The following is a 15,824-nucleotide window of genomic DNA, read 5'->3' on the forward strand; positions in this document are numbered from 1 at the left end:
GGATCCTCTGCCATTCCTCCTTGCAGATCCTCTTCAGTTCTGTCAGGTTGGATGGTAAACGTTGGTGGACAGCCATTTTTAGGTCTCTCCTGGGATGTTCAATAGGGTTTAAATAGGGCTCTGGCTGGGCCGTTCAAGAACAGTCACGGAGTTGTTGTGAAGCCACTCCTTCGTTATTTTAGCTGTGTGCTTAGGGTCATTGTCTTGTTGGAAGGTAAACCTTCGGCCCAGTCTGAGGTCCAGAGCACTCTGGAGAAGGTTTTCGTCCAGTATATCCCTGTACTTGGCCGCATTCATCTTTCCTTCTATTGTAACCAGTCGTCCTGTTCCTGCAGCTGAAAAACACCCCCACAGCATGATGCTGCCACCACCATGTTCCACTGTTGGGACTGTATTGGACAGGTTGATGAGCAGTGCCTAGTTTTCTCCACACATACCGCTTTTAATTAAGGATAAAAAGTTCTATCTTGGTCTCATCAGACCAGAGAATCTTATCTCATTATCTTGGAGTCCTTCAGGTGTTTTTTTAGCAAACTCCATGCCGGCTTTCATGTGTCTTGCACTTAGGAGAGGCTTCCGTCGGGCCACTCTGCCATAAAGCCCCGACTGGTGGAGGGCTCCCGTGATGGTTGACTTTCTACAACTTTCTCCCATCTCCTGACTGCATCTCTGGAGCTCAGCCACAGTGATCTTTGGGTTCTTCTTTACCTCTCTCACCAAGGCTCTTCTCCATCTGATAGCTCAGTTTGACCGGACGGCCAGCTCTAGGAAGGGTTCTGGTAGTCCCAAACGTCTTCCATTTAAGGATTATGGAGGCCACTGTGCTCTTAGGAACCTTAAGTGCAACAGAATTTTTTTTTAGTTTTTTTGTAACCTTGGCCAGATCTGTGCCTTGCCGCAATTCTGTCTCTGAGCTCTTCAGGCAGTTCCTTTGACCTCATGATTCTCATTTGCTTTGACATGCATTGTAATCTGTAAGGTCTTATATAGACAGGTGTGTGGCTTTCCTAATCAAGTCCAATCAGTATAATCACACACAGCTGGACTCAAATGAAGGTGTAGAATCATCTCAAGGATGATCAGAAGAAATGGATAGCACCGGAGATAAATGAGTTTCACAACAAAGGGTCTGAATACTTAGGACCATGTGATATTCAGTTTTTCTTTTTTAATAAATCTGCAAAAATGTCAACAATTCTGTGTTTTTCTGTCAATTTGGGGTGCTATGTGTACATTAATGAAGAAAAGTAATGAACTTAAATGATTTTAGCAAATGGCTGCAATATAACAAAGAGTGAAAAATTTAAGGGGGTCTGAATACTTTCCGTACCCACTGTATATCCTATTGAACTGCTATAGGATTAAATAAATCACAAGGTTAAAAAAAAATAATCAATTGGAGGACACCACCATTGGCAAGTTTAAAATGAGGCAGGGCAAAGTATTTTAGCTAAATCCTCAGTATGTTTATTGCTGTTATTGATTCTAAGGGAGTATTTTTCAAGGAAAACACTGTACAAAATTTTCATACTACTAATTTACCTAGTTTGTTGCATCAAATTACACAGAATGTATAGAAGAAGCCACATACTGAATCATGATCATTTGTAATTGTTTACTCTGATCATTTGTCAACATTCACAAAGACAAAAATTTTGCACCACTAGGTCACTCAAGTTTTACATTTACATTTTTATATAAAGTTGTATATACATGTTTACTCTTTCAGTTAAATTTTCTCTGTGCTGAATGTTAGATCTTACTGCTGTCTCATGTTAGTCATTTCTTACCTTTCATTCTTTTATCCTATTTGTTTAGGAGATTCATGAACTTAAGGATCAGATTCATGATGTGGAGGCTAAATACACTCAGAGCCTCAAAGAAATGAAGGTACGCTGCACAGGCAATGCCCCACAGAAAAAAAAAATGTAACGCATACTATATAACACACATTTATGTAGGTATGTGCCGCATATAATTTTATTACTTAAATATTAAATGAATATTTGTATTTTATTTTAGCTGACGCTACAGTATATTTAAGTTGAAATTAAATGTTATATATGCCATTGATTTGGATGTAAATACTGTTCCCATAAAGTAGAATATACAGCATAATTAAGTAAAAATAAATATATCCATAAATAAAAACTGTAAACATTAAGTATATAAGTGACATTAATGTGCCTGTTACAGAGATGTTTAATGGTAAGAGTGTTATAATTGACTTTTAACTTTTTGTTTGACAAATTTAATGCTGCTTTATTTGCAATTTCATAAAGCATGATAGGGCTGTACTGTAATGTTGGAGAAAAAATTTATTTATTTACGTTTGGGCATCAATAAAATAAAGTTTCACACCAACCTTAAAGCCTCTCACAAACGATTGGTAATTTGGTAATTAATCAATATTAATATGTACACTGCTGCTCATGGACCTTTTAACCATAATTTGCCTAATTTCAGCAGTAGTTAGCCCAGTTGTTTTATGGCCTAAAGCACACACACACTTTAGATCAAGTAGATACACACTTCAGATCAAGTAGATAAAGGAAGACCTGCAGATACACACAGTGACTCGTCTTCCTTTGCGTCTGTGTATGTTTTTATAAACTTTATAATTATGTACTTGAAATTGTGCACTTATAAAGGTTTCTAAACTGTTAACGCATATCACTTTTAGGATTCTCTAGCAGAGATAGAGAGGAAATATCGCAAGGCCATGGTGTCCAATGCTCAGTTGGATAATGAGAAATCCAATCTGATATATGAAGTGGACACTTTGAAAGACTCGCTGATGGAGCTGGAAGAACTTCTAGCAGAGACACGGCGAGAGTGTGAGGAGAAGAGTAAGGTATGTCTAATTAGCCTACAGCTACAAGATTAATAGTGTTTTTTGTTTTTTTTGTTGAGTATTCCTGTAAAGAACACATTGTTTATACCGTATTTTCCGGACTATAAGCCGGTACTTTTTTCCCACGCTTTGAACCCCGCGTCTTAAACAATAAAGCGGCTAATTTATGGATTTCTTCCTGGGTTTTTCCCGGGTTCACAAGCTTCAAACCAAAAAACTGACCCCCATAACATTAGACCAATGAAATTGCGGAACGGGTTCAGGTGAACCAATGAAACTCTTTATATTAAATCAGATGAGCTCCCACTGAATCGGGTCGCACCACATCATAAATATGGATGAGGTTCCCCTGACGTTTGACCTGCCGCTCACTCGAACTGTATACAGGAAATGCGAATCATTCGTCACGCTGAAAACAACCGGGCATGAAAAAACGCACTTCATCTGTGTTCTGAGCTGCACGGCATCGGGAGAAAAGCTTCACCGATGGTGATTTTTAAACGCACGACGATGCCAAAAGAAAAACTCCCGAGAGAAATAGTTGTGAAAGGAAGGAGGAACAATGACTTTCTTGGTAGGCTACTGTTTAAATACAAGCTGTGTAACAGACACTGTTTTAAAAGCCTGTGTAAAGTTCATTACTTTCAGTGTAGATACCTGCGGCTTATAGACGGGTGCAGCGTATTTATGTTAAAAAATAAAAATCTTTGTAAAATTCAGTGGGTACGGCTTATATTTGGGTGCGCTTAATAGTCCGGAAACTACGGTACTCTGATGGTAAGAAGTTTCTGGTAAAATAGCCTAGTACTTAGCCTCATACTGTACTTAGCAAATCAACCTGAAGCCTTATGAAATATATCATGACCAGGATATCAAATGGGTGCTCTATTTTAATTAAGTTGCTGTGTATGAGATAATGAGAAGATTATCGTGTGTGTGTGTGTGTGTGTGTGTGTGTGTGTGTGTGTGTGTGTGTGTGTGTGTGTGTGTGTGTGTGTGTGTGTGTGTGTGTGTGTGTGTGTGTGTGTGTGTGTGTGTGTGTGTGTGTGTGTGTGTGTGGTACGTGGCCAAGAAGTGCAAAACACTAACAAATCCGAAAGCAAAATAACAAATCCGAAAACACATTGACAATTCAGACAAGCCGGAAAAGGTAGGTAAAGTTTGTGAAGGGAACACTTACCAATCATTGGACGAGACAACGGTCATTTAAGATATACAGGAAGTATGAAATCTTATTACTTTGCTACTTGTACATGTGTAAAGTTCTCCGTTTACTTTAAACTTTTATTTTTTATTTTGATTAGTGCACCTTTAAATATAAGACGATTAACAGAAGTAAACATAATCAAGCAAGGAGAAAATGGAATTAATTCAAATCTACTTTGAGGAAGGACATTCATATGCAGTGATGTTGGAGATGCTGCAGTATATCATGACATAAAGATTAGTTTGTACACTTTTACACATACTTTCCAACTTTCTCCTGCCATAGACTGTTACTTCAGATGCTTTCTGGTCTAAAATCCATAACTGGCTTTACCCAAAGATTCCCCATCTAAGAAATCTTACTGTGAAGAAAATTATCTTTGGACTTGAAATGAAAAATAAAGATGACTTTCTTGTTCATAATATACTTCTGATGGGAAAATTTTAGATACAAAATCGAAATACTTGAAACGTTTTTTGTGGGTTTTTTGTGTTTTTTTAGTTTATTTCTTTAAAAAAAAAAAAGCCCTAAAAATGATTAAAAAGAAAAATGCAATGAATGTTTTGTTCTTTATAGAAAAATATGATTTACAGAATAAACCATAGCCCTGATTATTTGTATCCTTTTTTTTTTTTTTTTATAAAATTTTATTATACATTTTATTTATTTATCTATTTTTTCCCTCTTTCCCCTAAATATACGTGTATATATTTGTATTTTCATGCACCTGTTCTGTGTATTGTAATGTAAATTGTACTTGTTGTTTGTATATGGGTCATTGCTTAATAAAAAATAAAAATACAGGAAGTACTACAGTCTTTTTTTTATATGTTGAATGACTGGTGTCTTGTTCAATAATCAGTAAGTTTCCATTTACAAACTATAGCTACCTTTTCTGGTTTGTCTGAATTGTCAATGTGTTTTCGGATTTGTTAATGTGTTTTCGTGCAACAATTCAGACAAACAAGACATCTGTCATTCAAGATATACAGGAAGTACAACAGTTTCTCTTTGCTTGCCAATGATAACTTCTGTTTATTTTCTAATATTTAAAGGTGCACTAATCGAAATAAAAAATAGTTTAAAGTAAACGGAGAACTTTACACATGTACAAGTAACAAAGTAATACGATTTCATACTTCCTGTATATCTTGAATGACAGGTGTCTCGTCCAATGATCGATAAGTGTTTCATTCACAAACTATACCTACCTGTTCCGGTTTGTCTAAATTGTCGTGTTTTTGGATTTGTTCATTTGTTTTTGCATGTGTTATTTTGTTTTCTGATCTGTTACTGTGTTTTGCACTTCTCGGCCACTGTAGTGTGAAGGAAACATACAGTGTAATATCTGCTGCAAGTATTATTTTTAAAAAACATAGGATATTTAAAAAGTTAACACATTGTTTTCCTTGAATTACAGGTTTGATTGATACCAAACGTACCTGATGAATATTTTACACATTTTATATTATGATTTTAACACTCATTAGATTCAAGATTCACATGCACATGGTATGACTGACAAACATTTCTGATCACATTAATTTTTAACAGATTTCTGCTACACCTGCAGACATCATGGTGTCAGAGTAGCAGAAAGTAAATACAGTACATGCAGCAATAGAATTTACACTGCCAAATTAATCAATCTCTTTTTTTGTATACTGCAATACATCACAAGACTCTTATCCTAGAACTAAATCTTTCTAGCTTTAATACTTCTACCAGTTCTCATTTCCTTCCATGGGTAAAGCACTGACATTAATCGCAGGTTTCTTATTCTTATCTGAATGTTTTTTTTAATGAAGCATTTAAATATACTGGTTCTTTGAGGAGACATATTTTCCCATAAAAGTCCTCTCTTGTGTAAACAAACGCTTTAAGTAGTACAAACGCTGTGATAAGCTATCATATCAAATGTTTTCCTTATTTTCTTTATAATGTCAGAATTATTCCAGCCTTTGCATAACCTAATAAATATTATGAGCATAAACAAGGCTCAATAGAAATTCTGAAGTGAGTTAGATGAACTGGTAGATGGTGTACCTAGAAATAAAAGATTGGTGAGTGTGCTAGTCCTTAATGGGCATGTAGGTGAAGGGAATGAGAAGGTGATGGGTAGGTATGGCCTTAAGAAGAGGAATTTGGAAGGGCAAATGGTGGTAGATTTTGCTAAAAGGATTGAAATATCAGTGTTAAATACAAATTTTAAAAAGAAAGAGGATCATAGGGTGAAGTATAAGAGTGGAGGAAGGTGCACACAGGACTGTAAGTTGTTGGCAGGGGACAGTGTAGCTAGAAAGCATCGGATGGTGGTCTGTAGGATGGTTTTGGAGGTAAAGAAGAAGAGGAGGAGAGTGAGGAATGAAAGAAGAATAAGATGGTGGAAACTGAAGGAGGAAGACTGTAGTGTGAGATTAAAGGAAAAGGTCAGACAGGGGCTCGTGGTGGTAAAGAGGTGCTGGATGATTGGGCAACTACTGCAGATGTGATAAGGGAGACAGCTAGAAAAGTACTTGGTGTGACATATGGAAAGAGAAAGGAAGACAAAGAGACATGGTGGTGAATGAATTAGGAAGTGAAGAAAAGAGTGCAGGCAGGGTGGAGTGGGTGGAGAAAAGTGGCAGGAGTGATTTGTGATAAGAGTATCTGCAAGAATAAAGGGGAAAGTTTATAGGACTGTGATGAGACTTGAGATGTTGTATGGTTTAGAGACATTGAGTAGAGTGGCATTGAGTAAAAGACAGGAGGTGGAGCTGGAGGTAGCAGAGCTGAAGATGTTGAGGTTTTTCTTGGGAGTTGATGATGATGGACAAGATTAGAAATGAGTTTATTAGAGGGAAAGCACATGTAGGACGTTTTGGAGACAAGGTGAGGGAGGTGATTGAGATGGTTTGGACATGTGCAGAGAAGGGACATGGGGTATATCGGTAGGAGAATGTTGAGGATAGAGCCACCAGGAAGGAGGAAAAGAGGACGACCATGGAGGAGGTTTATGGATATGGTGAGGGAGGACATGCAAGTAGTTGGTTTATAAGAGGCAGATGTAGAGGACAGGGGGTATAGAGACAGATGATCCGCTGTGGCGACCCCTAAGGGGAGCAGCCGAATGAAGAAAAACCAAGGCTTAATAAATGTATTTTTTTTTTTGTGGGAAAATATGACTGATAATATTTTTGCTATCAATTTATTAAGCTGGATGCAAATTATAAATGTAGGCAATTTGTAAATTGTTTGTAGGAGCATTTTATGCAAGAAATTTGGTGTTTATTAAGATTCTGTGAATTTGGACAAACATTTGCACCCTGTTCTTCAATAGTCAAATCATAATTTAAATGGATTGCTGCATTATGTACACAGATCAGCCATCGATATTCAAGCGACTAACAGGTGACATGAATATTTTTTTATGATTTGGGAACTGATAAGGGCAGGGATATGTTGGGCAGCAAGTCAACATGCTTGCAGATGTGCTGGAAGCAGGAGAAATGGGCACATGAATATTAGAGACTTGGAGAATGGCCCATTTGTGACTGCTGATTGACTGGATCAGAGCATCTCCAAACAGCAAATCTGATGGGGTGTTCCTGGGTATGAAGTGGTTAGTATATAAAAAGTTTAAAGAAAGTAGAGGCGATAAGGGGAGGCAGAGGGAAAACTTGTTTTTTTTACTACTCTTTCCATCACTACTGTACACTACGTATCCCTAAACTTTTATTTTGAAAATTTTTCTTCTTTGCTTATCTTAATTTTCGTCACAATCTTTGCTTTCTGGCTTGGTTTCGCCATCTAGCAGCGGCGTCTCGCGTAACAAAGCAAAAAATCAAGTGACTGCTCGTATCTTGGAAAACTCGTACATTAATGCACTCGTTGGTCAAGGTACCACTGTATAATGCAAAAAATTTACATTCAATGAATTGTAAATTAAGTCACTTGGAATACAGCTTTTAAACCTAATATATAAGTGAAATGAAATAGCAACACTACACTAATAGCTGACTTTTTAAACTGTGCATCATTCTTTCAGGATCTGGAGCGAGAGAAGCATGCCCACAGTATACTGCAGTTTCAGTTTAATGAGCAAAAAAAAACTTTGAAGCAAAGTGAAGAGCTACTGACTGTGAGTAGTGTTTTTCATGATTATAATGAGTTCGACCCTTTGTTTTTAAATGTTTCCCTTTTATTTAATATCTGTTGCCTTCTCACTTTTATTTGCCTTCTTTCACTTTCCTTGCTTCTCTCTTTTTACTTTCTGGCTTCCATACTGCTTCCTACGGCTACAAGGAGATCCGTCAATTAAGCGTCAAACAAGAGGGCTTTGCTAGGGAGATTTCTGACCTGCAGGAAACTATTGAATGGAAGGATAAAAAAATTGGGGTATGCTACATGAGGTGTTTTATATTATGCATTAAAACACATTAGCTTAAGAGTACGGTGTTGTCTAAACAGGCTGAACTACGGTGAGCTCTAATAATATTAGCAAATATGAGCAAAGAAGTCTGTGTTGACTGTAATTTATTATAATTATAATAATTATGATTATTATTATTTATAAACAAAAGATCTAAAGATTAAACAATGAACACAATTTCACAGCTGTCTCCTCATATTTACCAAAGATGCCAATATTAGTGAAGCTGTGTGTTTAAACACATTTTCAACATTGTACATTAATACTGAAGACATCCAAAGTATGAAAAAACACACATGAAATCATGCAGAACACAAAAAAGTGTTAAACAACCAAGTATATGTTTTTATATTTCAGATTATAAAAAGGAGCTACATTTTGCTTTGATGACATTTTGGCAAACTCGCAGCATTCTTTCATCTTTTTTTTTTTTTTGCTTGTTTTCCCTTACCCATCCCAAACTATATCAACTGGATTTAGATTAGGTGAAGGTGCAGGGCATCTGATGCAAATAGCTCTTACATAACAAAGATTTGTGAGGGATTATTGTCCTGTTGGAAAATAAATTACGGTCCCACTGAGTGCAACCCAATGGGATGGGGTGGTATCCATGCTGGTTAGGTGTGCCCTCAATTTTGATGGGGGCTGTTTTCCACTGTCCATTTCTTTTGTTTCTTGCCACAAACAAGCAGATGATCTGCTTATTCTTCCTTCAAAATAATGATTTTTCTGCAATTCCACCATAAAGTGTGGATCTTAAAATATGTCTGGCATTTCAACTATGAGAAGCATTTATGTAAATTAGCGTTTTTTTGACGCAGCTCTTGTTCTTCCTTTTCTGGGACAGTCCTCATAAGAGCCTGTTTCATAATAGCGTTTGCAGGTATTCAGAAGAAACGCAGTCACCAAAACCATCAAAGTTCTAGACAACTGATGGTCTAAAGTACATTAAGAAGGCAAAAAAGTCACAGGTTTACTTAAGGCACTCAGTTGTTTCAAAACACTCAGGGACACAAGTGAGTGATAATCATAAAATCCAGACAAACAACAAACAGCTGTTTAACTTTTACTACTGATCAGAATAGCTAATCTGAACAGATGAGTTTTAAGGCATGATTAAAAAGTGGTCAGTCATTTTCTCATATTGATTGTGGAAGAGAATTCCAAAGATGAAGAGCAGCCCATCTAAATGCCCTAGACCCCATAGTGACTAAACAAACAGACGGTACAATGAGGGAAACAAAATAAAGCCATCACAGAACCAGCATTCACTCCGGGAGTGTTCACATCTAATGATCATTAATCTAATGAGGGAATGACATGAGGGTGCCAAGCTGTCATAAAACGTAAAGCCACATTGGACAATCTAAAATCTAAAACACATGTTCCGGGCAGTTTAACACTTTTTCTCTTCGCTACATAGTTTCATACATGTTCCTTAATAGTTTGGATGGCTTCGGTATTAATGTACAATGTTTTAAAAAAAATTTATAAATAAAGTAAGACCGCAGAAAGGAAAAGTGTATGCATGTTGATTATGTACGTTTCTTCATTTTGAATTCTGTCAGGCACTAGAAAGACAGAAGGAGTTTTCAGATGCCATTCGAAATGAGAGAGATGAACTCAGGGATGAGGTGGTTCAACTCAAAGACAGTTTAAAGGTAAATATGTAAATGTAAAAATTTACCACATTTAGACAGATGTAGCTTTAATTTGAAAGTAGATTTACATTGTACATTGAATAGTTTTCAGCCAGAATGTCTAATGTTTTAGAATTTTATAAATATTAAAACATGAGTTTTCATTCATTTTTCCTTTACCTTAACACCATGTAATATTTCAGAAAACAAACATTTCATCCATTTCAGAAACACCTGCATGTCCCTCTAATGTACCGCTCACATATTCTCACCCCTTAAAAATTCTGTACAGAAACATGGAATTGTCTTTGGACTAGACCTCTGCACCAATGGGAATGTGGAAGAAAATGTGACGAGTGAATCAGCCTGCTCTGAATTGCAACAGGGGAGCAGTGTATTAGGTGAGCTTGTGTTGGCCAAATACAAGTAGCTTTCTTTTTGCTCTTGCAGTGTCGCAGCTTAAGCTAACAGGTGCTTTTGGCATCATAAATTTGGCATGTTGCCTGTGATTTTCTAACTATTAACCTTCACAGCTGTATTTAATTTTTGCTTTAAATTTTTCTTAATGCACTATTGTTTCCATCCTGCTTTTTGAAGGTTGAGTTTTTATTGTATAAAGCTGCATCTCCATAAAATGAGATAATGAATGTAGCAATCTATAGCTTTTCTAATTGAATCTGATTCCAAAAACTGTTAAGGTCTGTCAAAGTTGGTGAAAAGTACATTGAACCTTTCTCAGTTTAGAAATACTCTATCAACAAAGATGAAACTTTCAGTTACTTTTCTGACGGTTATGTACTGATGAGGTTGGTAAAGGCTATTGGTCTGTGTTTTAGTACTTTAACATTATATCCATGCTGCACTCAGAAGTGTATTCTTTGGTGTTACTGTGTTAAAAAGGTTAAAAATAAATAAATAAATAAAAAGACCACAAACAAGCAAGCAAGACAGAATTGCTGACACTCTTCAAGAAAAGGTCAAACGAATAAAATATATATTTTATGCGACACTTTAGCAATATTTCAAACTTTGCTTAATCTCCAGGCAGTGTAAATCTTGTTTTGGACAAAGAAACCCGAGCACAAAAGCACCAAAATATCAATAATCTATCACCGTATTAACTATATTGAAATCCCTGAAAATGTCAGTCGTATTTGTGGTTAAACATGTTTTGTCTAAACCCAGCAGCTACAGCTTTGTAGCGTCAGTTAAGTGGTTATTGACATTCACATCACATAAACAAAAAATAATGCTCAGTTTTGGCCCATCATTTGTCATGCTTTGTAAACTTGTATAGATTATATCTGTGATTGTGCTTAATGGTGTGTGTGCTCTATATTTTTCTCTATCGTTGTCGATCACAGATCAGAATATTTCATGTGTACAGTATCACATTTGTTTTGATGAATTACCATCAGATTAGACATTTTGGTGCAGCATCTTTCTCTCTTCAATATACTGTATTTTTCGGACTATAAGCCGCTACTTTTCTCCACGTTTTGAACCCCGCGCCTTAAACAACGAAGCGGCTTATTTATTTTTCCTGGGTTTTTCCCGGTTTCACAAACTTCAAGCCAAAAAAACTGAACCACATAACATTAGACCAATGAAATTTTCGAACGGAAACGAAAAAACGCACCTCACCTGTGTTCTGAGCTGCACGGCATCGGGAGAAAAAAAAGGTTTTTTTTTTAAACGCACGACGATGCAAAAAGATAAACTCCTGAAAGAAATAGTTGTCAAAGGAAGGAGGAAGACAGTGTACAATGACTTTCTTGGTCGGCTACTGTTTAGATACAAGCCGTTGTAACGCGTTGAGTCTGGGTGAAGGGAGAGCTCTCTAACTCCAGTTGCAACAGGTTTCCAAAACTCGTGCTTTTTTATTATTCTTGGCAACAGCATTACGGGTTAATCAAAGAAACTTAGAAATGAGCATCAGAAAATAATAAGGACATAATCCTCGGTCTCCACACATGCAGTAATAGCGGAAAAATGCAGTGCCAGGCTATTCCCAAAATACCGCTATGCTCCTAAAGGAAGCGCAACATATTTTACCCGTTACACCGTGTAACAGATACTGTCTTTCGTTAAAGCCTGTGTAAAGTTCATTAGTTTTAATGTAGACAGGCGGCTTATAGACAGGTGCGGCTTATTTATGTTTAAAATAAAAATCTTTGTCAAATTCAGTGGGTGCGTCTTATATATGGGTGCGCTTAATAGTCCGGAAATTACGGTACACATTTGATCAGTAGGTTTGCTTTGGAGTAGCTTTGCTTTGGAACCTATATCTTTCTTATATTTTCTTTGCCATTTTTATTTCTTCCCTAAAAATTTATTTGTTAAACAGCAGACATTTTTCTTATTTTCTACTATTAATTCCTTAATCAATCTACCAGGCACCCAGGAGCTGTTTAGAGATGAAAATGTTTGGGGCTCCAGAGGTGGCCAGTTCCAACACCCACAGGATTTTGCCAATGGAGTTCAAGAGAATCACCTGTCTACATCTGCATCTGACGATTCTTCTAAATCTCCTTTAATAGCACAAAATGATAACAACATGGAGAAAATTAAAACTATGCTAAATGTTTCTGAGGTGAATGCAGAGGAAAATGTATTCGAAATTTCAAAAGATAATGTAGTAGATAAAGATTGTGTTGTAGCACTAGAACCTGTTACAATTTTAATGGAAGGTATAACAGATCAGCAAAAACTTCCACTGAATGTTGAAAAAAGTGAAATGAAAAAAGAGGGAAATCCTGATTCACCAGAAAAAATTAAATGCAAGTTATTAGAAAAAGATCACCTAGAGGAAAATGTCTGTGGACATTCTCAGACAAGAATGGTTTTTGACAGTGTCCCATCAGTACAAATAGAGACGTCACATTCCCAAAGTGCCGGTGCTCCAGGAAAAAAAAAGAAAAAAAAAAAGAAAAATAAACAAAAGCAAAAGCACACTTGTGATCCAAAAGAAGTTCCTTTAGAAATAGAAAACAGTAATGAAAAACAGCTTATAGAGAGTTCAATTCAGACAGCAGGATCAATTTCTGAGTGCACATATACACAGGCAATGATAAATGAGAAAGTGCCAGATAACTTGAATATTGATCAGATTCACAAAGGAGCAGAATGTCTAGAACAACAAAGCCCTAATTCAGAAAATATTTTAGTACCGATCACTAATCTGACTGGCTTCACCACTCCTGTGGATTCCAAAGCAGAAATGATCATAGCAATGCCTACTTTTGACTTTCCATTGGAAAGTACTACTGATGAGGTAAATGCTTCTAATGAGAAGCACAAAATGCCAAGCAACATTGATGATGCAGAGCTGAAAGACATTGCTGCCATTTGTGCTGATTTCCCTGAATCTGAAAAGTTGTTTGAGACAAAACCTGAGAAAGATAAAACTGAAGATAACAAAGATTTAGTACAAAGAGAATCAGTTGATGAGATTGGTCACCTACACGAAACATCAGAGCTAGAAACAGAAACACAGCTGGATGACGTGTTGAATACAACTAAAGTACAGAATGAAGCGCAGGAAAAAGAGACACAGCTGGATGAATTGTTGATTACAACTGAAATACAGAAAGAAGCGCAAGAAAAAGACACACAGCTGGATGAGATGTTGGTTACAACTAAATCACTGAAAGAAGAGCTCAAAACACATGAGCCTACATTCTCAGATCATGAATTGAATGTAGGAAAGGATGGTGAGGTGGAGTATGGAGAGTCGTTTGCTTGTAATGTGGAGGATATCAGTTCAGATGGACATATGCTGGGAGTTGGCATGGAATTTCAGCAAAAAGACAGTAACATTGCTGTGTGTGTAGAGCAGACATGTGCAACTAATGAAACAAGAGAGAGCGACATGGGTATAACCATGGCGCAGATAGCCACAACAGAGAATGATCAGTTTATTAAAGGAAGTGGGGAACAAGGATCTCAAGGCTCTGAAGTAATGATGCTTTTTGGGCACAATGAAAATGAGCCATTTCCTGAAACAGAAGTCCTGGTCCAGGAGGCCAGTAGTTTCATTCCACAAGAGATTGTTCAGAATTTGGGAGAGCTGGAATTTAGGGACATCAAAGAGAAAACATCTAAAAGAAATGAGAAGTATGCAGAGAGTGGCTCCAAAAAGGAAGGCAAAAAAGAAAAAGGGAAGAGTAAAGAGGACTGCAAAATGTCCTAATACGTACCACAGGATGTTATCATAAAAACCCTTCTAGTCACACGAGTATTTATGTAAATCTAGACCAACAAATTCATTTTTAGGCAGATTTCCATATCATGATTGTGAGATTTCTTAAAGCACCAGTACACATCACAGATTATTTCTGTGTTATAAGGTTGTTTGTTTGCTTGTTTTGTAGACTTGCCATCAGAGAGTTAATAATATTTGATTTGTATGTGCCATATTAAACAACAAAAATCCTAATAGTCATTTATTAAAAAAATGTTTTAGGGCTATTCAACATTCCTTTCACTGATATAATCTGTAACTCTGGCACATATTGTAAGCAATAAATAAAAAAGACTTTTAAAATAAATCACTAATAAAGTAGTCTCCTGTATGGCTCAGTGTGATTGGGTGAATGATTGGGTGAGTGATTGAGTTTCAGAATATAAAATGTTTGCTATTTTACATAGATGTGAACAAATCTTGACAGAATTCAGTAAACAGGACCCTGCTGCTTGAAGTGGTATGTGTTGCATTGAAGTTCTGCATGTCATCTATGCTTACCCTCCATGTCCATTAAATATTTCATTTGCATGCACTGAAACCTTCTTCCCATACACCTGGCGCCTCCTAATCCTGTGAGTCTGATTTTCTTTTTAACAATGGAAAACAGGAACACTCAGTTCTCTCTACACATTTAAGATATACAGTTATATATAAGATATACAGAATATCATTATTCACACTAATATTGGCACCATTGTAAAATATCAGCTAAGAAAACTGTCTGTTTACCCTTTAAGATCTTTTGTTTTAAAAAAAATAATAAATAAATAAATAAAAAGTGGCTATGGGTATAAAATAAAATAGAAAAAAGCATTGACGTTTTCTATTTCCCCTATCAGGGAATGATTAAGAAGCTTCAGTTAACTGACAATGTTAGGAATAAACCAAAAAAAAAGGGTGTCTCTATATTGTTTTAATGTTTTTTGAAGATGATAGTTGGAGTCCCCAAAAAATATTCAAAGATCAAGTTTGTTGTGTCTTGTCTTGATTTTTGATGTTGAAAGACGCACCAGTATAAGTTGTCTGGAATATTTTCAAGGAAAAATGCATTTACTGTCCTCCAAAAACAAAATTAAGCGTCTATAGTTTGCTAGCTACTTCTGAAAATTAAAATGGAATTGGGTTCTATATCTTGTCAGATGAAACCAAAACTGAATTAGTTTTTTTGTTTTTTTTGTAATAATGCACCAGAGTCTGCTTTGGTGCACACAGAGAGGTAGCCATTTGGAAAAGTATTTAATGCCCATGGTTAATTATGATGGTGGCTTTTTAATGTTTTGGAGCTGTTTTTCTGCCAGGGCACCTGGACCCTCTGAAAAAAAACCTTTAAAGGGGTGAACTGAAAAGGAGAGACTATCTCTTCTGGAAAGATTCTGAGAACATTTTGAACAAACAAATTTAAGTTTAAACAATTAAGACAATTTAGAACTGCTAACTTTGGTTTTATTAACGAAGAGTGCCAATAT

General features: G+C 36.3%; 1 protein-coding gene across 43 annotated transcripts in view; it reads left to right on the top strand.

Annotated features, from left to right (window-relative positions):
- The window catches only part of lrrfip1a (leucine rich repeat (in FLII) interacting protein 1a), a 52,710-nt gene that overhangs the window by 28,796 nt on the left and 8,090 nt on the right, over positions 1-15,824 (top strand). For 29 of the 43 annotated variants that reach the window (XM_083537680.1, XM_083537687.1, XM_083537660.1 and 26 more), the window contains 7 exons: positions 1,819-1,890; positions 2,684-2,854; positions 8,089-8,181; positions 8,346-8,438; positions 10,041-10,133; positions 10,405-10,513; positions 12,509-14,676. In XM_083537680.1, the coding sequence (XP_083393806.1) occupies positions 1,819-1,890; positions 2,684-2,854; positions 8,089-8,181; positions 8,346-8,438; positions 10,041-10,133; positions 10,405-10,513; positions 12,509-14,304 (2,427 nt within the window). In that variant the 3' untranslated portion in view covers positions 14,305-14,676. Of the gene's footprint in view, positions 1-1,818; positions 1,891-2,683; positions 2,855-8,088; positions 8,182-8,345; positions 8,439-10,040; positions 10,134-10,404; positions 10,514-12,508; positions 14,677-15,824 lie in introns of those variants that run through there. The other 14 variants (XM_083537692.1, XM_083537684.1, XM_083537681.1 and 11 more) reach the window with 3 other exon arrangements.

The sequence above is a fragment of the Silurus aristotelis genome (genome assembly GCF_946808225.1).
Source record: "Silurus aristotelis genome assembly, chromosome: 3".
NCBI lineage: Eukaryota > Metazoa > Chordata > Actinopteri > Siluriformes > Siluridae > Silurus > Silurus aristotelis.